This window comes from Polistes dominula, unplaced genomic scaffold (genome assembly GCF_049000335.1).
Source record: "Polistes dominula isolate Pdom_NZ unplaced genomic scaffold, Pdom_raw_medaka contig_24, whole genome shotgun sequence".
NCBI lineage: Eukaryota > Metazoa > Arthropoda > Insecta > Hymenoptera > Vespidae > Polistes > Polistes dominula.
Window position 1 is genome coordinate 7361919 of NW_028301150.1, and position 22757 is coordinate 7384675.

A 22757-nucleotide genomic window follows, 5' to 3' on the forward strand; every position below is an offset into this window, starting at 1 on the left:
CAATTAATAACAATTGTATTATTTTTATTTAAACTAATTGTACAATAAATTACGCTAATATTTTTTTTTATGAATATTTCCAGTCGGCCGTAGAAGATGCCTGTATTCTGATCTGTGTCTTTTTACCGTTTGATTTGATTTCGACTCTTGTTTTCTCTAAAAAAAAAGAAAAAGAAAATAAGAAACAAGTAAATTCAATAATTGCTTATTTATATTTTATAGTAAAAAGTAGACATACTTTCCCAATAATAAATTTCATTTCTCTGCTACCACGCGATCCGGATACTTGGACATCATTCATTTCTTCATTTTCCAATCTTTTTCCTAGAGAGATTCTGAAAAATATGTTTGTATTTAATAATACAAATTCGACGATGTATACTTTATATATTACTTACTTATTTTGTCTTTTTGGAACAGGTATTGCTCCTCTAAATTCTATATCTTCATTAAATTCATATAGATTCGATTGATTATTTGATATTTCTTTATTGTCTTTTAACTTTTTGTTTTTTTCTTTTTCTTGTTCCTTTTCTTTTTCTTTTTCTTCTTCTTCTTCTCTTTGTCGGTTTCTCTTTATCATTCGATATTGCTTTCGCACATCTTTAGCCCAAGTTTTTTCATCGTCCGAACTATCATCATGTATAAAACTCTCATCCGAGCTTGAATTTTTATCTACAGATAGAACAAAATAAATAATGTCAGTACATAGGCATAATCATTTTGTTTTATCAAATTAAAGGCATCGCCGTTGTACATTATAATGTAACAATTAAAATATTTTACCTTCGTGTTCTTCATTAAGAGAATAATTTTTGTTTTCCGATTGTTCTTGCTGTTCTATCGCAGCCTTTAATTTCTTTGCCTTGCTTTTCTCAAGTTGCGAAATAACCGGATTCAATAAAGCGTATTCTTCTGAATTTGTATCAACTTGGAAATCTGGATTATTGAACAATGCTTTGAAACGGTCATCTTTCAATATATTTACCGTATTTTTCTTCTTCTTTTTTAGTATTTGGATTCGCTTCTTCTTCCATTAATTTTAAAGCCAGTTCTTTGTTGATCTTAGGCAATTGTTGAACCTGCAAAAATTTAAATAAAATTCATTGGATTCTAGAAAACATAGAAGAATAGATATTTGAAGTAAAAAAATCTGTATACTTTTACTCTATTGGCACACGTCTCTGATAACTTTTCTCGTATCTTCTTTTTCTTATATTCCTCAAATTCGAATGGTTTCATTACGTTTTTAGCTTTTCGGTATAAACGGATATCTATGAAGTAACCGTGCATATAAGCTCGAAGTAAATTAGTGCCCTTTAAATGAGAAAGTCCTAATTCATCCAATTCTTTTCCAGTAACAAACTTATAATCATCATAAATAATATCATAATTCAATTCTTCTAATTCCTCTGTAAGATTGTCGAGAAAATTGCACCAGTAAGGTGCTGGACCAAGACTAGGAATATAATAAGTTTGTATTTTAGAACTTTCATTTGCTATCAAAAGCATTCCCGTATCCGGTATTACACATAAATCGTTAAAATCATTTTCTGCTTCTATGGACGTATATATTTTTCCCTGAAAAAAAAAAAACAAAAAAAAATTTTTATTCAATAAAATCAAGCAAATAAAAGTTTGGAAATACGTAATTGTTAAAATATCATATATACGTTATCTTTTTCCCATATTTTAACGATAGAACTGTCCATAGAATAAACAAAATCTAATTTTTTATGAAACTCGATATTTCTGATAGGTAAATCATATCCATGATCTTTTGATAAAAATGGTTTAGAAGATCTGACATCGTATAATAAAACTTTCCCGTTAGATGTTCCTACGCCTAACGTCAAACCACCTTGAAATTTCAAAGAAGTAATGGAAGGAACTGTGTACAACCTATAAAATAATTTCACTAATGATTGACGTTATGTTTAACGCGTTAATTATTATTATTTATATAACAATGATATTTTACCCATCATTCTGAAGTACACAATCTAACGCACAATTCAATACGCCAACTCTATTTTTTGTTCGCGGATCCCAAGCTTCAACTTTCCCGTCCTGCGTTCCAACGACGAGTAAATGATGTAACGGATTTATTTCACATTTATTTATCGCAGTTGCTTCCGATTGAAACGATTGTAAAAATTGTCCTCTTTCTAAATTAATTCTGTAGATTTCATTACTAAAAGACAAATAATTGTTTCAATTGCTTCTTCTGTTTTTTGATATAAATTCTTGAGATAAAAAAAACAAATCAAACACAATGAATTAAAACATAATATATATATATATTTAAGACCTACCTAACACCTACGACAAAAAGATCGCAAGACGGATAGTGGTATTTTAAATCTCTGCCAAATTGTGGTATTCTAAGCCGATGATATTTGCCATGAGCAACATGAAATTCAATGTTTCTATCATATTGTAAGAACACAACCTAAAAAAATAAGAAAATATATAAAAATAATTCCTGATAAAAACACAAGGTATTTATTATACATATCTTGTTATTTTATTTTGTTTATTTAAATGCTTACCTTGCTATAATCATCTGATAGTACTTCAAATGTGATTACTTCAGAGTCAAAACATCTTTCAAACTTTAATGACAAATTGTTAACATCAAAACACTTAACACGCGGTTTATAAATTCCGGTTGCTAAAATATATTGTCCATCTTTCGAAATTTTAATCGATGTACTAACTCCGGGCATATCAAAATCTTGTATAAGTTCTATGCGACGTCTTAAGCCTAGAAAAATATATATTTATAGTATATATATATATATATATATATATATTTGTAATTATTGAAATATTCCTACATTAACCATATACACACGCGTTGTTTTAATGATGAATTATAAATATACAATAGAAAGCATGAAATGTCACATACCAACATTTTTTTTAGTAAACTTCGTTTTTTTCTTTCGGACAACCACTGTAATTATTAAAAAAAATTGTAAATGTTATACCATGTATAACCTTAAAGATGGTTTCTAAACAGTAAGAAATTATTAATTGTATATAATTACTTACATCGGGCAAAGACTTGCCTACACTTAAGTTATAAATTTTTACATTATTCGGACAAGAAACCTGCATCTTGTTTATTATAATTTACTTATATTTTTATAAAAAATGTGCTTGTTTATACAACATATCTGCGATTACGATACACACGTGTGCTTATGTTTTTCATTTTATTTAGTTGACAGACCTTCTACAATGCTGCAAATTTTGTCTTTGGGGATGTTTAAATTTATTAAATAATAAAAATATGAAATTATTATATTTATCTACTAATATTATATTAAATCATTTTATAATACTCTAAATATCTCGTACAATAAATATTTTTCAATAAATCGTATCATTCGATGAACATATTATCTACCAATCACGTGGAAGAATCTAAGGATACATTTTATTCGATCGATGCAATATCCGATGCAAATATCGAACAAATTTACAATAAGTATATATAAATAAATAAGTTTTATATTCAGATTATTTAGCAGAGAATGTACTAAAAAAAGAAAAAAATCATGTATCTTTAAATTTACAATTATCTTCAACTAGGGAATTGAGAGTTTCAATATGGCGCTGCACATGCATTTGAAATATAACTAGATGATTTAATTCCAAAGAAAATCGTCCTATCGGATGATCCTTTTCTAGGGTAATTTGAAAATGAATGTAAGATTGGTAACACTGAGCAGTTGGTTCGTCGTCATCGGTCAACGGTATCTGGTAAAGAGAAGTGGAGGAGGAGGGGGTGGTGTAGTTTGCCGGAGAGAAGGGTAGACGAGGGGGAACACGGGGGTAAATGCGAGCGGCGTTGAGCAGATATCGGTAGTCGTGAGACGAGTCGGTCGGTTGACGGATCGTGTCTCTTGTGTTGATAGTGCGAACGGTTTGCTCGTCCCCCTTTCCTTCTGTGTTCAAAAATGAGCTGGCAGGATTACGTTGATAAGCAATTGCTTGCATCGAGGTGCGTTACCAAAGCTGCTATTGCCGGACATGATGGCAACCTGTGGGCAAAGTCCGAAGGCTTCGAAGTGAGTAGCAGAGAGACGTAAAGAAAGAAAGAAAGAAAAAAAAGAGAGAGAGAGAAAGAAAGAATATGTGAGAGTGTGAGAGGTATATAGATATGTAGGTGTAGATAGGTAGGTAGATAGGTAGATGAAGTAGGTAGGGGAGAAAGATCAGCAAAATGCCGAATTTATGTATTTTCTCGTACAGCCGGCTTAACGACAAAGGAAAGAGAATAAAAAAGAGAGAAAGAGAAAACGATACATGGATTTTAAAGTGGAAGCAAGAAAGAGAGAACATACTCCTGCAAAGTGTGATCGATCGAAAGAGGAGAACACTCTCTAAGTTTCCTTGTTCTCGAGTCTAACATTCTTTTCGTCCCAAAAACAGAAAAAAAATAAAAAGTATGTACCTTAAGGATTTTATACGTTTGTATCTCGTCGCGTGGCGTGTATGCAAGGGGATATTTAATATTCCAATTTTTTTCTTTTTTTTTCTTTTTCTTTTTTGAGATCTTAGGGAGTACGACTATTTTATTTTAGGGAGGGCATATTTCTGAAAAGAGAGAAAAGAATAAAATTGATTTAGTGTCTGTAGAATCAGCAGAGGAGCGCATTGTTTCTAGGTAGAGGAGCTCGTTTTGTACGCGGATGTGCTCACGCGCGCGCATACAGACTTACACACACATTCTCGTTGCTCGCCGGCCGGGCTCTCGTGGCAGCGCGCGACCGGCGGACATGTTTTTCGAGACGACGCATGGTCGAAACACTCGACAAAACGGGAAGGATGAGGAGAGTCGAAGAACGCCAAGAGGCGTTACGCCGTTAACAGAGAAGAAGAAGAAAAAAAAAGAAAGAGGAGGAGAAGATGGTCGTCTTGATCGTTTTTGACGTTGGGAATAGTTTAACTTCCAATTGCACACCCACAGACGTGTGTCGTAGATTTTTTCGACGAGTGATAAGATATTCTCGATCCTTTCTTTCAAAATATTTTATTGCTTACTCGATAATAATCGATCGTTAAGCCCATTTGTTAGAGACCATAGAAAAATGGTATTTTCTTCTTTCGTCCTATTCGTCAGTGAAAGAGGGTGTGGCGGATCCTCCGCCACTTGGAACGTTGAAATTTTTGAACGTTACATCGTCAACGGTTTTGCGATGTTTAAAATATGGCCGCCTCTCTCTTTCTCTTTCTTTCTTTCTCATTGCACACACACATACAGCGCCTTTACATTCTTTACTTATTGTCATTTCTTTCTTCTAGTTTTTATTTATTTTCCTTAAAAATATATTTGAGATGCGCAGTTGGTTTGCGGGATGTATAAAGGGTGCTATTCTTTTGATACTAGGAATATTTAGGTTTAAACGTTCATTCAAACAATAATACACAAGGATTAATAAAATAGATGGATGATGATAGTTTTCTGATTGTTGATTTTTGAGAGAGTATAATTTCAATTATTTTGTATTAACATTAAATATTTAATATTATTGAAATCATCGATTCGATTTCAATTCTTTTTTTCTCTCTCTTCTCTCTCTCTCTCTCTCTCTTTCCGATCTTATCAAATTTTATTACGAGTAGTAAGTGTAATCTCTTAAAAAAAAAAAAATGAATATTTCTTTTGTTGATTACGATTGATCTCAACGTTATCGTAGAATCATATAGAAATAGAATGAAAAGGTAATTAAATGCTTTTGAAAAAGAAACTAGTTTTCTTTCGTGTAAAGGAGGAGAAGCATATATTCTCGTTTTCTCGATTATTCGATGACGGTCCACTCCAGAAATATTTGTGAATGATTGGGGCGCCCTCCGCGCACCATTCCAAAAGCTCTCGCATATCCTGTCGGTAAATGAATATCGTAGCGAAGACGAAAGAAATCCCCAGGAACGTACAAATATCGCGAGAAACAATCTACCAGAAGGGAGGGTGGCATTTTTCTGATCAATGTTGTATGAAAATTTCATTTATTTCCTTCTTCAAAAAATTTTTCATATTAATTTCTTTTATAGTCGTCGTCTTTTTTATACCGAGTTTCATTCTAACATATTATAATATTTTATCTCCTGGTTATATTTCTAGTTAAATACCTAGACATTTAATTTGCTCAAATTTTAATTACAAATAAAAAAACTGCATGCAATTTTTGTGCAATAATTTAGTACAAACTATTCTAATCTTTCAGTACGTTAATTTTGTATCTCGTTGCGTGATTATTTTCAACACTCATTTGATGAGCATTTCACGTTACTTTGTTACGTTAAATAATTTTCGTATGTTGCATCATTCTTTTTTGTTTCTTCATTGTACATGGGAGGGAGCCGAAAGTATTTTTGTATTTGAAGAATTTTCTTTGCAACGGTAAGATTTTGAGGTATTTGGAATAGTAAAAGAAAGAGATAAGGTTAGTAGACATGCGTGTTCTTATTCATAGTGCGATAGGTCTGTGACATTATGACAACGATGAGGGATGGTTTAATACTTGATCAGTTGAGACAACAGGTTTGTGGAATAGTAGTAAGTCCATCAAGCTCTCTATCATAGACGTTAGGACGATATCGTGGCTAGTGGTGTCAGCGATATCAGAGAAACCGGTTTCTGTTTTCTCTATTCGTGGCCGATTCTACAACTACTACTACACAACACAACACTCACTATCACCATCAGAACGTGTCGTGTTCTATGAAAGCTTTGTTAAACGTTTTATCAACGTTTACCATTATTCTCATTTTTTCTTAATTACTATAATAAAATATTCGTTTAGTTCAGAAAGTTTTCCTACCGATTTATAAATAAATTAAAATATTTCAATTCTCTTTTTTAATTTACGTAGGACTTTTTTCTTTTATTCGGTACCAACTTTTTAGACAACCCAATATCTTTCGAACTTAACTTTCTTAACGATTTCTTAAACATTAAAACACAGTTGGAACGCGTATCGTGCATCTTTGTTTTTTCGTAGTTCTTTTTTTTAAAGGGGATGTTTAGGATGGTAGGTATCTTTGTTTTTTTTTAAGTTAGGTTTGTCGACGTTTATTTCAAGTTTAAAGTTTTGACCCTTTTGATTTATTGTTGAGTGTGATTTTAAGTTGTTACAAAATTCATGTTAAATATAAATTATAATTATTTTGTATATATACTTGATGATACCCAACCTCTAGAATCTATAGGAATTTTCAATCAAATCCTTATCAAAAATAAATAAGAGAAAGTCGAATCGAATGGAGAAAATGTAGCATTTAGTTGAAATAAAACTAGAAACATTTCTACATTTTCGATGATTGTTTTAAATTATTATTAGAACGTTTTAAATAATGCAATAAAAATAATACATTTATAAACAATATGCATGCGTACTTGTACCTTTAAAAAAAAGAAATTAATTTTTATAATAAAACAATTTATTTCACGAAAAAAATAAAGGCTAGAGGGGTGTGGTTTTTTCCTTTTTTTGTTTTTTTGTTTTTTTGTTTACTAACGCTTACAACACTTTAAAGACGGTATTTTATAGTATAGTGGAAGGTTTCAGTTGGTGAAACTTTGAGATAAAGGTCGCCAGCTGCAGCAACAGCGGCTTTACGATCACACTTTCAGGTTACAAATGCCAAAATGGCGATGCCAGTCGGGCAGCAACCTCTCTCAGTGCTGTATAGAAAATTGCTACTTTGTGGGTACCTCAGCGAGATCATCGATTATCCTTGCATTCGCTGTTGTAACATGACAAAACTTAATAATTAGTATTTGAAATAATAGTAATCGAGTTAATTTGTTACACATACCTACTATAGGGCTGTTACAAAATTATTTAATTACAAATTGCAAAAATGAATTATTTTTATCATAAAATTCTTATAAAAAAAATGACTAAGTAAATATTACAAATGGATAATTAAATGTTTCAAATAAAATGCCATAGAGAGTTGATTTAAAAACTTAAGAATCCATTTTGTTCGTATATTAATTTATCAGTCTAACGCAGATGTGTATACACATGCGCGTAGAATGCAGCATGTTTTGAATTCTAAAAATTGGGAATTCGTTTTGAAATAAAGTCAATAAATCGGTAATTTTGTAATTTTGATTTTACTTTTAAAATTCTACTATAAATAGCTTTTACCGAATTAGGTCGTTTGGTAAAATTACAATTTATAAAAAGAAGAAGAAGAAAAAAAGAACTATTACACGCTTTTTCTACGATGACTGATCTCATGAATTAGTGAAAATAGTTTTTTCCGCAATGCTTTGTGACTCTGTGGCGAGCAGAATGTGGAGAAAAGAGAATCGACCGCAAAAGGCTGCATGAATCATAGCTTTCAGGACCGTAATTAGAACCATGGAAACCCTACGTTCCTTCTCTATAATAATATTTATTGTATTTTTTTTTGTATATATTTCTTGGCTATATATTTTTATGCATTGTAAATATTCAAATATAAATAATATAAATATAGAAAATTCAAATGTCTTCAATTAATTAATGACTTTATATAAAATGAATGAAGAGAGTCATATTTCTACCGATTTTTATCGATCCCAAAAGCACAGACAAACCAAATATTAGCTCAACAATAGGGCAAAGATAATTGTTAAATTAATGAACGTGTGATTTCTATCTAACAACGAATCAAGCTTGATCATTATTTTATACTTGTAGATGCAACGCAAATGTTTCTTGTTCAACGATTATATCAGATCGGACAAAAAAAATTCATGCAGTTTTAAGCGTTTATTTATCAAATTCATATTTCAATTCTATTCTCCGTTTGTATTATTTACTGATAATCAAACCTAAACGTTGATTCCATTTAATAAGAGAGATAAAACACTTGTATCTCACAATAAACCAAGTTAAAAGTTCATACTAATAATAAAGGTTGATGAATTAAACCTATAAAATAGATGATGATACACACGCACATAGATTTAATAATCCAACACGAATTATCTTTTTTGTTTTTAAATTTTTCTTGTAATTCTTAAAAAAATTTTCTTATAAATAAATTTATTATTTTATATTTAATTTTTTCTCTTAACATATATATACTCATGGGAAAATTTGAATTGATGTAATTTCAGGTGAGCAAAGAGGAGCTCGCGAAATTGGTGCAGGGTTTCGCGGAACAAGATATCCTAACGTCATCAGGGGTTACCTTAGCTGGCAACAGGTACATATATCTATCGGGTACGGATCGTGTGATAAGGGCAAAACTCGGAAAAGTTGGCGTCCACTGCATGAAGACGACGCAAGCCGTAGTCGTCTCCCTCTATGAGGACCCCATACAGCCACAGCAAGCCGCGTCTGTCGTTGAAAAACTCGGCGACTACCTCGTGTCCTGCGGCTATTAGGTCAGTAAAATAAAAGAAATAATAATAGTAAAATAATAATAATAAAAAAAATAACCAACTCATGTCCATTTTTCTTTTTTCTTTTCCTTTAACTTTATATTATATTATTGCGAATAAACTAGATGAAGTTGAAGATGACGATGACGATGACGATGACGATCATTACATTTAGCGGCCTCGTAGCTTGTGCATGTTGATGGAAAAATTTTAATCGATAAAAGTCGTCGATGGTTTCTTTTTTTTTCTTATTAATACTTCCATTGTAATTCACATTTTTGTATTATTAATTACATATTTAACCTAATTTAGAACCACCGCAAGCATTGTTGTTATACACAAAAAAATATATAAATGCAGGCGAAAGGTTTTTTTTTCCTGTTCCTTATAATATACTATAAGTCGTTCATCGAAGTAGTATTTAAAAATCAACAACTTGTGACGTAAAACACAACTTATCAAAGCGATTACTTTGAAGTATTATATTAGACGCTTATTAACATACTACATGTGGAAGAGGAGGAGGGGAGGGGAGGAGTCGTTAGCCTCATTGCAAGGTCATTCAAGTTCATGAGACGACGATGAATAAGCGCTAAATAACCAAGACCACAATTTTACGATTTGCATCGAATTGAGCGGCGTTCATTGATTCGAAAGTGTATTTTTGATTTATGAAAAAAAAATAAAAAAAAAGATATATGTAGGAACTCTTGAAAATGCTTTAAATTTTTTAAAATAACGGATATGTAATTTGATAAATATCAGTATGTCAACGATGACCAAATCTATTGGAAATTTCAAATTGCTCGTGCGTTTTTTTCACTTGTTTTTTCAAAAACAAAAAAATATCGTTTGCTCTCTTCACCGTTTTCATATCCCCCCACTCTTGTTACCTCTTATCGTTATCGTCTTGTCATTCGATGAACACTGCGGCCAATGCCTCTCTTCCTTCACTTTTTCCTCTATTCCTTCCCCTCTCTTTTTTCATTCTTTCTCTGTCACACTCTTTCTTGTTTGCATTTCAACCCTCCCTGCCGATCCAGCGCAATTGCTTCTGGCTCCGCCATTGTTTCAATCTCACACCGAGGAAACTTTGTTGTTTTCATTGTTCGCGAATGAACTGGCTTGTAGTTTGTTTGTTTTTTTTTTATTGTCGATACGCGGAGGATGATATAAAGAACAAAAATAAGAATATGACGGAGATATGTACGTATATAAAAAAAGAGAAAAAAATTTATGACATTTCTATCTCGATTAGTAAGTCAATCGCGTAAGAAATTTTATCATTATTCTCTTTTTTGTTTTGTTTTAATATGCACCATATAATACTACACATAGGGTCGATGACTCATGCATATAAAAAAAATTATTCCTCTTTTCTGTCCATATAGACGTCGTCTTTGTTTTTTTTTCTTTTTTATCATATACATTTATATTTTAATTCGAATAATTAGTAAATTTAAACGACCAATAAATAATCTCTTATCTCTTGGTGACCGCGATAGTCGCGTTTTTTTTTTTTTTTGTTGAATTCTCGATCATTTTCAAGGTATTGTGCGCACGCGTGATTCTATTAAATCGGAGAAACGTGAGTCGGTTTCGTTTTTGACGTGTGCGCACCGACGACAACGGTGCATTAAGAGTGTGTGTAAGTGCAGTGGTAAGAGTGAGTCACGCACTTAATTCTCCTTGACTGCTTTTAGCTCGATATTAGCTCGCTGCGATGACTAATCACGAATATACTTGTGCATCCGCTTCTATGGAGATACGATATGTATAAATTTGTGTGTGTGTTGCACGAGGCACTCTTCGAAAGAACGATAAATATTTTGTTCTTCGAAGCTGAGCTACTTAGGATTCCCATGCCATCGTTTTTTGTCTCATTTTTCTCATTTTATCGTAGCCAATGTCTTTCTTGTTCTCTTTTTCTTTAATGTGCATGATTATACCTTCTTGGAAATGATAATATTATTATATGAAAAATATACGTATGCACTTTTACGTATGGTATTATTATATCCCGATTATTTAAATAATGTTAGATTTTTTTTTAAAGCAAGGAATTATAGTAAAGGTGGACAAGAGAGAGTGTGTGGAAAGTAAATAAAATTATAAGATGCAGTGCATGTATTTTTTTGATTAAATCACTATGCAATAAAGAGAGAAATAGTATAGAAGGTTATTTTTTTTTTTTCGGTGTATCTTAAAATATTTGTCAAAGTTTCTTAAGCTCTTCCTTGTAGAAAATATTGCAATTACAGTCACGTTTAAATCTTCAGTTCATTTAAGAAATTGGATTAGAAGTTGATTTTTTACCCAAATTTCATTCACTACGTATCCATTAATTATTTCTCAATTTTGTTGGTAATCTTATCATTATTATAGGATGGTTAATTGTTATTATTAGTTTAACAACTAATTTTATTTGACATATTTGTTATTCGATAAATTTAACATATGAGGTATAGATATTTAAACATTTTATCGGTTAATAAGTCATCATCTCATTATTTCTGACACTGCATATTGGGAATGTTGAGTATATCACCTAAATAAGACTCTAACTGATAATGAACGAAAGAAAGTGATCTTTATATTTAGGTCTGGTTCGTATCGTTGTATAATATATATTGAAAAAAAATTTATTAAACATTGCTGTTAAGATTACATCTCGCCATTATTCTTATTTTCCAGGCCTTAAGTATAATTAAGGCCCTTCCTAATCTTAATAAAACTCTTGATTCATTTTTTACAAATATAAAAGAATTTCGTATCAATAATGATAAACCGTTCGTAACAAAGTTAAGAATTTTTTTGACGATAAACGGAGCACTGTATTCACCTTTAAAGAATTTTTCCAATATGGCGAGGGGGGAGTTTCTTTGTGACTCGATGATGATATTAACGTCAACACTGACTTCCTTCGATTGTATAGTAACACGTATATAAAAAATAATTAAGAAATCGTCGTTATGTCATTTAAATATTTAAAATAAATTCATCAATATTCCATTTTAATTGCGTATTTGTTAGTGGTAACACCGAGCATTTAAATTACATCGATTGGAATAAATCTTCATATGAAAAAAAAAAAGAAAAAAATATTCCTTTTATTCTTCCAACATTTATTTGAGCGTTTTGAGAAAATATCCCTTCCACCTTCTACCCACCCCTCCATTTATATATATCCAATCAACAAAAAAAAAAAAGTAATCGTAGTTGGGAGAAAAAAATCCGTAATTTATAATTGGTTGTGAGATGAACGTATTCGTTAATTTTTCTGTTTCAGTAACCTCTGGGACCCAACACAAAATATCTAATTATTAATAACAAACGAATACAGTCGATTATTTTAAATGAACAGCGAATGGAATGCGCCATGCCGCACGAGCCGCGCCGCAACTGCCGCAAGCCTGCCGCACGATGCACGACGACGAAGAAGCAGCAACAACAACAACAACATCAACAACTTCACAACTACTACACAACAACAATTTCAACAACAACTATTACTACCATACTGCAGTCATCGTTTTCTCCATTTCGACTTGACTTGACATCGAGAAATGAAGGCGCGCGCGTCCATTTAACCGACCTACGCCACTAAATACATGACTTCCCCCCCCCTTTAAGACGGTATGCGTACTCGCAAGCATCATTGAAGATACACAATTGCATATGCGAATGACACACACACACAGTAATAATATACACACGTCGTAATCATGGTTTAAGACAGATGGACTGGACCAGACCAACGGACAGATTAGACGAATCATCAATTGACGGGACAAAATGGAACGACGAAATAAGACGAACTATGACGAACTGTGACGAACTGTGACAAACTGTGACGAACTGTGACAAACTGTGACGAATAGATAGATTTATAGATAGATTAGTTATAAACACAGAAAAAACTTTCCTTTATTAAATACGTACAAGACACACACGTACGATTGATTATCATACATCATTACGAAAAATAATATGCAATATAATATCATTATACATATAATTAATAATCATCCTTCCCACACACATACACACACACCACACAATTTGGTCGACGATTGGAATGCTCATGGATAAAAAAAAAAACAGAAGTTTTAAAAAAAAAAATAATACACGTGCCAATACTCGATAGAGCGTGTTGTTTACGGTAAATAAAAAAAAAATAATTTTATAGATATGCACACGAATCCATTATAATATCGATAGTCTTTTATTCAACACATACACACACGCACATTCTTATTTACATTCGTACGAAAGGGAGAGGAAGAGATAAGAGATACACTTTTGAATGATACAAGGGGGTGTGTGTGAGAGAGAGAAAAAGAGAGAGAAAGCACGCGCGTATATACGTTTAAGAGAATAAAGATTATATAAAAGTGATGATATATATAAGCTCGATATGTGTATACATTGCGCATGCGCGCGCGAGATATTTGAAAATGCAGCCAGACCACGGAATATAGGGAAATTTCGGAATAGGGGGAAAAAAGTGCATTGAATAATAATTTTCGTTTAACATACGAAACAACGGGGGACTTCGATTATAGTCGTACTCAACACATAAAACAGCGCTTCTATCCTATGAAATATTATTACATGTCGTCGGGCTCGTGATCGAAAAGAACGCTCTTAATGGTAATGATGGTAATGATATAATGATTATGACGACGGCAATGTGGTGTAATGGTGGTCGCAATTGTGGCGGTTTGGTGGTGGTGGTGGTGGTGGTGGTGGTATAACGTGTGATCAATCAAATTGTGTACGTGCGTGCGTGCGTGTATGTGTGTGTATGTGCGTGTAAGGCACGAGCGCATCATCCGCAAATATTCCAGTCATTTCAAGATTTTATATTTTTCCTTATTTTTGTTCCTATATAAAAAGAAAGAAAAAAAATCATTTTTCCGGAATATATCTTTGGAAAGTATATTTTTATTTGTCGTTTCGGGTGGAAAATCTCGTGTTTTTTCGGAAATGTCGACGATAATCGATTTGTTTCTGTAAAATATAATAGAGAAGGAGAAGAAGGGAGGAAGAGAGGAGGAGGTAAAAGAGATTCGAATTTTGCTTTCGTCACGAGCCACACACGTACGATTATTTTTCTTTATCTTACATTAAAATGCGACAAGATCATACACACAAATATTTTTACGATCCTTTCTCATTCCTCCTGTCCATTTTTCTCTCTGCAGCATTTATTATAAACATCCTCATTTCTCACGTTAATAATTTTTTTTTAACAACGCATCTTTACTACTAGCTTCTTCCGATAGAGAAAAGTTGTTATATCTGGTGATAATTGTATAACAACATTTAATGGATATATTAAAAACAAAAACAAATTATGTTAACTTTATCGTCACCGATCGAAGAAAATGAGCAGAGGATGTTTTTTTTTGTAACGAATTAACGTGAGTAAATGAGAGAGAATGAGTGATTTCGATCGAAAAAAAAAATAAAAACAACAATGGCGGCGAGGTGACGGCAGAGAGAAAAAGATGGCGGAGACAAGAAAGCCTGGAGACTAAATCGAGTTTTCGAACACGGTATATAAATAAGTTATTTTGTATTACGTGTGGGTGGAACAATTTAAAAATGGAGTGAATTTAAAATTAACGTATAGACGAACCGGACAATAGACAAACAAACAAACTAAACAGAGACATACAATAAATAGAAAACGGATGATGATGATGATGATTGTGATGATGGCAGAAACATAAAAACGTGAACGGAAGGAAGATAAATCCTTATCCTTTCTAATCGCTTTTGTGCGCGGCGCTTCGCTGATGGAGGAACGAATATGATGAACGCGCATGAATTTAAGTATAAGAAGTAATGATAATAAATAATAATAAACTATTGTGTTAGGCTTACAATCCTTTTCTTTCGTAGGATCCGTAAAGGTGAAAAAGTGAGAAAATAAGAAAATAAGATAGTGAGCGGGTAAACGTGTGTGAGAATTCGAACGAATGAAAGAAGAATTGAAAAAGGAGAATAATAAAAATATTCGTATAGATAGAAAGAAAGAATAAAGTTGGAAAAAAACGAGCACAAGAGAGAGAGAGAGAGAGAGAGAGAGAGAGAGAGAGAGAGAGAGAGAGAGAAAGAATGAGAGAGAGAGAAAAAAAAGAAAAAGAAAGAAAGTTTGAACGAATGTGCGATGACAAGGGGGTAGTAAGAATGACTGAATGGAAATGAAGAGAGAGGGAGAGAAGAAGAAAATAAAAAAAATAGCGAACTGGAAGAACGCTTGTGTGTATGTATGTGTGTATGTGTGTATGTATGTGTTTACATTTTTGCGGGGAAGGAATCGCAAAGATTACCTAAACAAAAAACAAATAGATAACAATGGTGACGGTATAATAAAAACCCGAGGTTCGCGAGAGCGTATGGTAGTTCGAGATGGACGACGATGATGATTATGATGATGATTGTTTTATTTTCTTTTTGCTGGTCAATAATGATTGTGAAAAAGAGAATATAATAATGATGGCTAACGATAGAACGACGATGACGATGATAATAATAATAATGATGATGATAATGGTAATGATAATGTTAAATTGCGGGCGAGCATGCATGCGGCAGCGGGTGAGTCGGCACTGATTGATTGGCCGCAATCTTGGCCGCGTCCCCCAAGAATCGATACGGTCCTTTTAGCTATTTACTGTCTTTATTATTGCTACGTGTAAGAGAAATAAAACGACGAAGGATGTGTCATAATAGAGAGGGGATTTTTAACAATGTTCGTGTGAAGATTAAGGAAAAAAAAAGAAAGAATATGAAATACAAAGAGAAAGAAGGGCGTGATTATTATATTCTGGGATGAGAGTCGTAAGCTAACATTTAGACATTAACATAGACACACACATACATACATATACACACAATCTATAAACATATACACATTTGCATACATAAAATTCGTAATGTACGTACTCTGAGCAAAGGCGACGCATCAACCTATTAGAAAAATCACGCGTGATGCATCAGACAAAGTAACGAAGAGAAGGGTAAACGATTTGGAATAAGTATTCACGTTCAAGAATAATAGAACTCCGTTTCATTTTCATTATTCCTTTTTTCAATATGGCGGAGAAAAAATACGAATTTTTACCGTTAACATTTTATCTTTATTAAAATTCATTTTTGATTGGGTAAGGAAGAAAACAAAAGTTATAAGAAAGAAATTGTTATAAGAAAGAAAAAAAAGAAAATAATACGAAGAAAGAGAAGAAGATTATGGATCGATCGTTGTTATATGAAAAAATGAAAAAAAAAAAAAACCTATATACTCGTCGGGAAGAGGTGTTGTGCCCAGTAGTACACTAATCACAAACTAGTTGGAACAATTGTTCATGTTATGTTTCATTTCGTTTTCAAAGTTTTATATACTTTCTTCAATGAACGAAGGGGAAAAATAAAATTTTCTCGTTCATCATATCCATTTGACGAGAATCCCCATTTAAATTAAACATCAGGATAAGTATATATATAATATATATCATTGAATTTTGAAAGGCAATATAATCGTGCGCTGGTTCCTTTCAGGAACAACGACGGTGATGATGACGACGACAAGGTTGTGTGTTCAATTTGTTTATTTCGTTTTGTCCTCTTGTTTCTCATGACTTTCTTCGTCCGTAGGAAGATCCGGTGATAAAAGGTATTTTCGAGGCCAACGTGTTACGAATGCAGGACGTTGAAAATAAAACAAAAAAAATAAGAAAAGAAACAGAGAAAGAGATGGAGACGAAAAAGAGATACGTTGGATACATTCCCGACGTTTACCTTTTTTCTTTTTCTTCATCCAAAAGTTTTGAAAGAGATATATGCGTCCTCGAAGTACACCAGAGACACATACATATATATACACACACAAATATATACACACATATATATACACAAATTCGAAATGGGGATGGTGGATACGTACACACGTAGATATTCGTATACGCACATTCACGCAAAACAAAACGCATCCGTACACGAGATACTGCTACTGAATTATTACTATTATTACTACTACTACCGCTACTACTATTACTATAATTGGTTGCTTGTCCGATTCGTCTGACGCCAAGCAGCGGCCCAAACTACTATGTAACGATTTTTATTGATAACAAAAGAAGGAATAAAACATTGAAATAATAATTGTAATAAAAGTCAACAAAAACGTATCCCAATGCGTGTGTATGTTGTATATATATAGATTTGTGTACACATATTGCACGAAATTATGACAAAATGGGACAGAAGAACGAAGAAAGAAAAAAAAAGACTGTGGACCTTTGCAGCTTAGCAGTCTTTCCAAGTTGTTCATTATTTTTGGAGGATTCACAAACCTCTTATATTTTATTTTTTTTTTTTTAAATTTAATTTTCTGTTGTGCAACTATATATATGTTCGCAGAGGTAATAATGATTCTTTATTTTATTTTTCTATTTTCGAAGTTGTTCAAATCGAGTTCGCAGACGATTTATGGGGTACCATGAAGGGTTTCTGATGGACTCGAAGAAACATGTAGTCATTTGCCACGTTGTGTGTATTTTAATATTTAAATTATATATTCTTATATAAATGTATGCATGATGCGTAATGGAGTGTTAGGAGTCTTCCGAAATAATTGAAGGAAAGGTTGAAATGGATGACAATGATGACGATGACGACGATGACAATGACAATGATGATGATGATGATGATGATGATGGCGATGATGATGATGAAGACCGACAACTGTAACCAATGGGGAAACGATGATCTATTTTCTTATATATCTTCAATTAGCTGAAATTTTATACTTACGCCTATATGCGATCAAAATACTGACATTGAGTATAGATCTTATCATCGTTTATTATTTAAAAAAAACTTAAAGTGCAAATAATTTTATTATTCCGTCGAGGTGAGTTTTTTTTCAACAATTTTTTTCTTTTTTATATAAGAAGTTTTGTTAACATGTTAACGAAAGCGTTCTCCTTTCTCTTGCTGTTTTACTTTCTACATATTAATATTCTTCTCTTCTCTCGAGTATAGAAAAAATATTCATACTTGTTCGTTCTTTTACTTTTACTAATTTAAATGAAACAAAATTGAATCTTTTTTGGATTAGATCAATTGAAGTAAATATATATAAAGTAAAAGCGTTTATAGCCTAAATTGGATTACGCGGCTATCTGTTGAAGGAAATGGTGGTCGTTTGAAGAAGGATATCCTCTAAAAAAAATATACCACAAACTTCCGTCAAACGAAACTGTCAATTTTGTAAGTTCAATCTCGAAGTTTTTGAAAAATTTCATTTCTAGCAAGGTCACACTAGTGTTATATTTTTATAATTGATCGATTTGCGATGAAAAATATCTATTTCACCATCCCTTTGTGATTTAATCCAAATTTTCTTAAAAATTCTTCGACGTATCTGAAATGACCTTGTTTGACGTTGATTATTTTTTTATATTTATTTTATATATTTTCTTTTATTATTTATGGTATACATTCATTCTTTTACACACAACACACAACACACACACACACAAATTAGATTGAAACATAAATTTCGTCAAATTACCTTTGTTTTTTTGTTCTTTACCCTCAAAAGTTTTAGCATCCTCGTGATTTGTCTCTTCGTGTACGTTAAAGTAAAGTAGTTATCATCGCAAAAAGTGCGAAGTTAGAAACTTTGACAGAATTGTCTAAATAAGAGTAATTAATATTTTATTATTTTTTATTAACAATAGAAAAAATAAGAAAAGCACAAAATAAATGAGCCTCCTCCTCGTGTTTTCATAGAAATCCGGCAAACTAAATTTACACGATCATAATCGTTTCTTTCTTTCCTTCCTTTATTTTTAATCGTGGATAAAATCATCCTCCACTAATGAAACGCTATTTTTAAAATTTATCCGCCGATTTTAATCGTAGAAATGGAGAAGCTGTGATTTCGTTCCAAAAGGTTATTATCAGTTCTATGGGGGAATGAGATTTTCCTTGTTAATTCACTTCAATGTGAATTAATGAAACAGAGTCTGTTGTGCAACTTGGATTTGGGATCATCCCCAACTCCATCCCACCCTTATTGTTGATGTTGTTTTCTTCTTTATTCCTTATTCTGGTTATCCTGTCATTGTACATTATTCAAAGATCCTTTTTAATCGTGAAAATGAAACCACTTTACGCATTTGTTTTCTGTTTTCTTTTTTTTTTTGAAGGTAATTTTCGTCAACTAGACAAAATTGTAATCAATAATCAAAAATTCAATTTTTTTCCTTTAACGATCTTCGACAATAAAAAAAAGGAAATTCTATTGATAAAATGGTTTTCGTAAAATGGTTTGATTTCATCTAAAAATTTTTCTAGGCCGATTTTATGTTTGTTTAAATTTAAATTCTTTATCTTTTGTATTTTTTTCTTTTTTTCAGAAATACGACAAAGCATAACACACCCAATTTTTAAATCTTCTTACATTAATACACGTATTTGAATGTATATTAGACTTATTTGTTTTGTCAAACCAATATTAGAAACGTTTGGTAAAATGAGATAATATATTGAGGATTTCGAATATTCGAAATTTTTCAACCTCTACCCGCGTATAAACAACCTCCCGACCTACATACACCCCTTTCAAATATTTCGATTTAAATTTAAATGATCTTTGGCGCGCATGTGATCGACTTTCCGCCCACCATTTTGTTTTATTTTTAATTTACCTTTTTCTTTTTTTTTCTTTTTTCTTTATTTTCATTTTTATTCTTCGCTACTTCGTCCTCAGCATGTGACGTTTACTGCCGCGTTAATAATAACGTCAAAATAAAAAATTAATAATATTATTAAATATACGATCTAATTATTTGTTTATCTATGGCTGTCATATTTTTGCATTCATTTAATTAATTATTAACTGATTCTATAATCTTGTGATTTTTTAAAATTACATATACGTATATACATGAACTTTTTTTTATTTTGTTTGTTTCTTTTTTTTTCTATGTATATATGCTTATGCAGGTGCGCGTGGGTGTGTCGCGTAAATGTACACGTGTATATAACACGTGTATGCACGTTTAAACCCTCACGCATTATGCACCACCCACACATACACACCCATATACATACATATATATACATACATATGTATGTATATACATTAAACTTATACTTCTTTTTTTATCCTTTTTTTTTCAATATATTTATCTGTAATAATGTTATGCCGATAATATTTAAACGTTATCTTTACCATTAGACGTGTTTATGAATGTAATACGCCTACGTGGCTGTGTGTTCTCGAGCATTTATAATCATTTATATTATTTTAATAATTAATTAATAATAATGTAATAATAATAATAATAAGGATGACGATGGGTGATGGTGACGGTGATCGATGATTATAGCAGTATCAGTGATCATAATAATAATATTAATAATAATAATAGTAATAATAATAGTAATGATGATAATACAAAAATAATAATAATAGTATTAATTATTATTACAATAATTATAAATCTCTATACTGATGCGTATGACGATGTATAGTGATGAAGATGAAAGTGATGCTGCTGCCGTTGATGGTGACAATGACGATGACGATGATGATTATGACCGATGGTCACATTATAAATGTTACAACACGCATTAACGTGGACTTACAGTCTTATCAATAATAATGTGTCGTATATGATATTCTCTCTTTAATTAATTAATTAATTAATTAATAATAATAATAATAATAATAATAATAATCGTATTAATTCGCGATAATATCTCACACTCGCTCCATGCAACTTTATTATACTTTCTTTCTTCATCTATCACACATCGGCTAATATAAGTTAAATATATTTAAATACCCGAATATTCTCTCTTTCGTTCACTTTCACTCTCTCTATTTCTCTCTCTCTCTCTTTCTTTCTACATTGAATAGTTCATTACTCTTAACGATTCGCTCGGTTCTCGAATAATACAGAACAAATAAAAACGAAACATTTAAAAAACATAAATAAATTAATTGAATGATAAATCAATAAAAAAAACGCGCGTTGTCCGTTACTTTTCAATTTGATTGGACAACAAGTTTTTTTTTGATGGAAAAATTACAAATTAAAATAACGTTATATATATATATATATTCCCGTCGATATTTGAAGAAACAAAAATTTATTAAAAACGTTAATTGCGCGTAGATTTTATTTATAAAAAAGATTTATTGTAATTGTTTCTTTTTCTTTTTCCATATTCCATATTCCGCATCTACGATTCGAATTATGATTGGTCGATTTACGATTTCGAATCAATTCGAACCAATCCTTTATTAACGACGGAAAACGTAAATCAAATTGTAACCTTCGAGCTATAATTGTCAAAAATTATATTGTTATCTAAGCTCGATCTCTTAACATATTTCGACTTTAATAATAATTATTCGTTCGTACACGAGATGACAAGGTCCCCACCGTCCCCCGTTTTTGGTCCTTGTCCCCCATGAGAAAGCATAAATAATAATAATAATAATAATAATAATAATAATAATAATAGTAAAAAACAAATAAAAAAGAAAAGGCACGATTCTCTCGCGTGATTCTAAGATTTTTCATGACTGCTGATTTTTCTCGGCAATAATAATAATAATAATAAAATAATAATAATAACAATAAAGAGCGATCGGTTCCAGCTCTCCTCCGTATAGTTCATCCTAACCTCATTTACATCCCGCAATTGATTAAACCCGCGAAAGGGTGCACATAATTATATTTTATAAGATCATATTAACCATGATCCCAAACGAAGAATATTATTTCACAGCCATCCGCGGATTGGGAGTTATTATTTATTAAAAATTGTGGAAAAATCACGAAATCCATCACCTGTTTTTTTGGATTCTCCCTCTTCCTCACTCTCTCTTTCTCTCTCATTCTTTCACTTTCTCACTATCTCTCTCTCTCTCTCTCTCTCTTACTTTCTTTCTTTCTAATTTTTATTTTCGGATCGTGATGGTCATGATCTGGTAAGCAGAAGCAACCCAGACGCGGATATCATACCTATGTATATAGATGAAAAGGGATATTATTATATCGTATAAACGATATTACGGAGGAAAGATTCGCGGTTATTGAACGATGCAACAACAGGGGTTGCTAGCTAGAGTCCTCGTTGCAACGCGTTGCTGATAACGTTGTTGCTGTTGTTGCTGTTGTTGATGGCCCTGTCTCTGTCTTTGCCAACCGTTGATCACCCTGCTACACCTGGGCTGCTATTGGTTCTCCAAAGAATAATGTCGTGATCTTTTCCAAAAACCCTTGAAAAAGCCCTTCTTCTTTGGTGCCTCGCCACTCTCAGCAGC

The 22757-nt window shown here is 31.9% G+C and overlaps 3 protein-coding genes across 11 annotated transcripts in view; 1 reads left to right on the forward strand and 2 right to left on the reverse strand.

Annotated features, from left to right (window-relative positions):
- Positions 1-3: 3 nt before the first annotated feature.
- On the reverse strand, positions 4-3333 carry LOC107066475 (lethal (2) 34Fd). The gene is given in 12 exon segments (XM_089177892.1): positions 4-156; positions 239-335; positions 399-675; positions 787-1009; positions 1011-1082; positions 1162-1581; positions 1674-1902; positions 1982-2194; positions 2316-2452; positions 2553-2767; positions 2911-2959; positions 3058-3333. Coding segments are annotated over 12 exon segments (2100 nt in total). The 5' UTR covers positions 3124-3333; the 3' UTR covers positions 4-54.
- Positions 3334-3847: 514 nt separating this feature from the next.
- On the forward strand, positions 3848-15524 carry chic (profilin chickadee). Its single transcript, XM_015321444.2, has 3 exons — positions 3848-4079; positions 9131-9400; positions 12687-15524. Exons 1-2 carry the CDS (start codon positions 3969-3971, stop codon positions 9398-9400), a joined length of 381 nt encoding a protein of 126 aa, XP_015176930.1. The 5' UTR covers positions 3848-3968; the 3' UTR covers positions 12687-15524.
- The window catches only part of LOC107066598 (uncharacterized), a 141914-nt gene continuing 133955 nt past the window's right edge, over positions 14799-22757 (reverse strand). For all 9 annotated transcript variants that reach the window (XM_089177860.1, XM_089177858.1, XM_089177856.1 and 6 more), the window contains one exon: positions 14799-22756. In XM_089177860.1, the coding sequence (XP_089033986.1) occupies positions 22668-22756 (89 nt within the window). In that variant the 3' untranslated portion in view covers positions 14799-22667. The remainder of the gene's footprint in view (position 22757) is intronic.

What these genes read in the sequence shown, in the direction of transcription:
- chic (XM_015321444.2), top strand. Translation starts at nt 3,969, where the DNA reads ATGAGCTGGCAGGATTACGTTGATAAGCAATTGCTTGCATCGAGGTGC. An exon ending in CAAAGTCCGAAGGCTTCGAA is followed by an intron (nt 4,080 to 9,130) that starts GTGAGTAGCAGA and finishes ATGTAATTTCAG; the next exon opens with GTGAGCAAAGAGGAGCTCGC.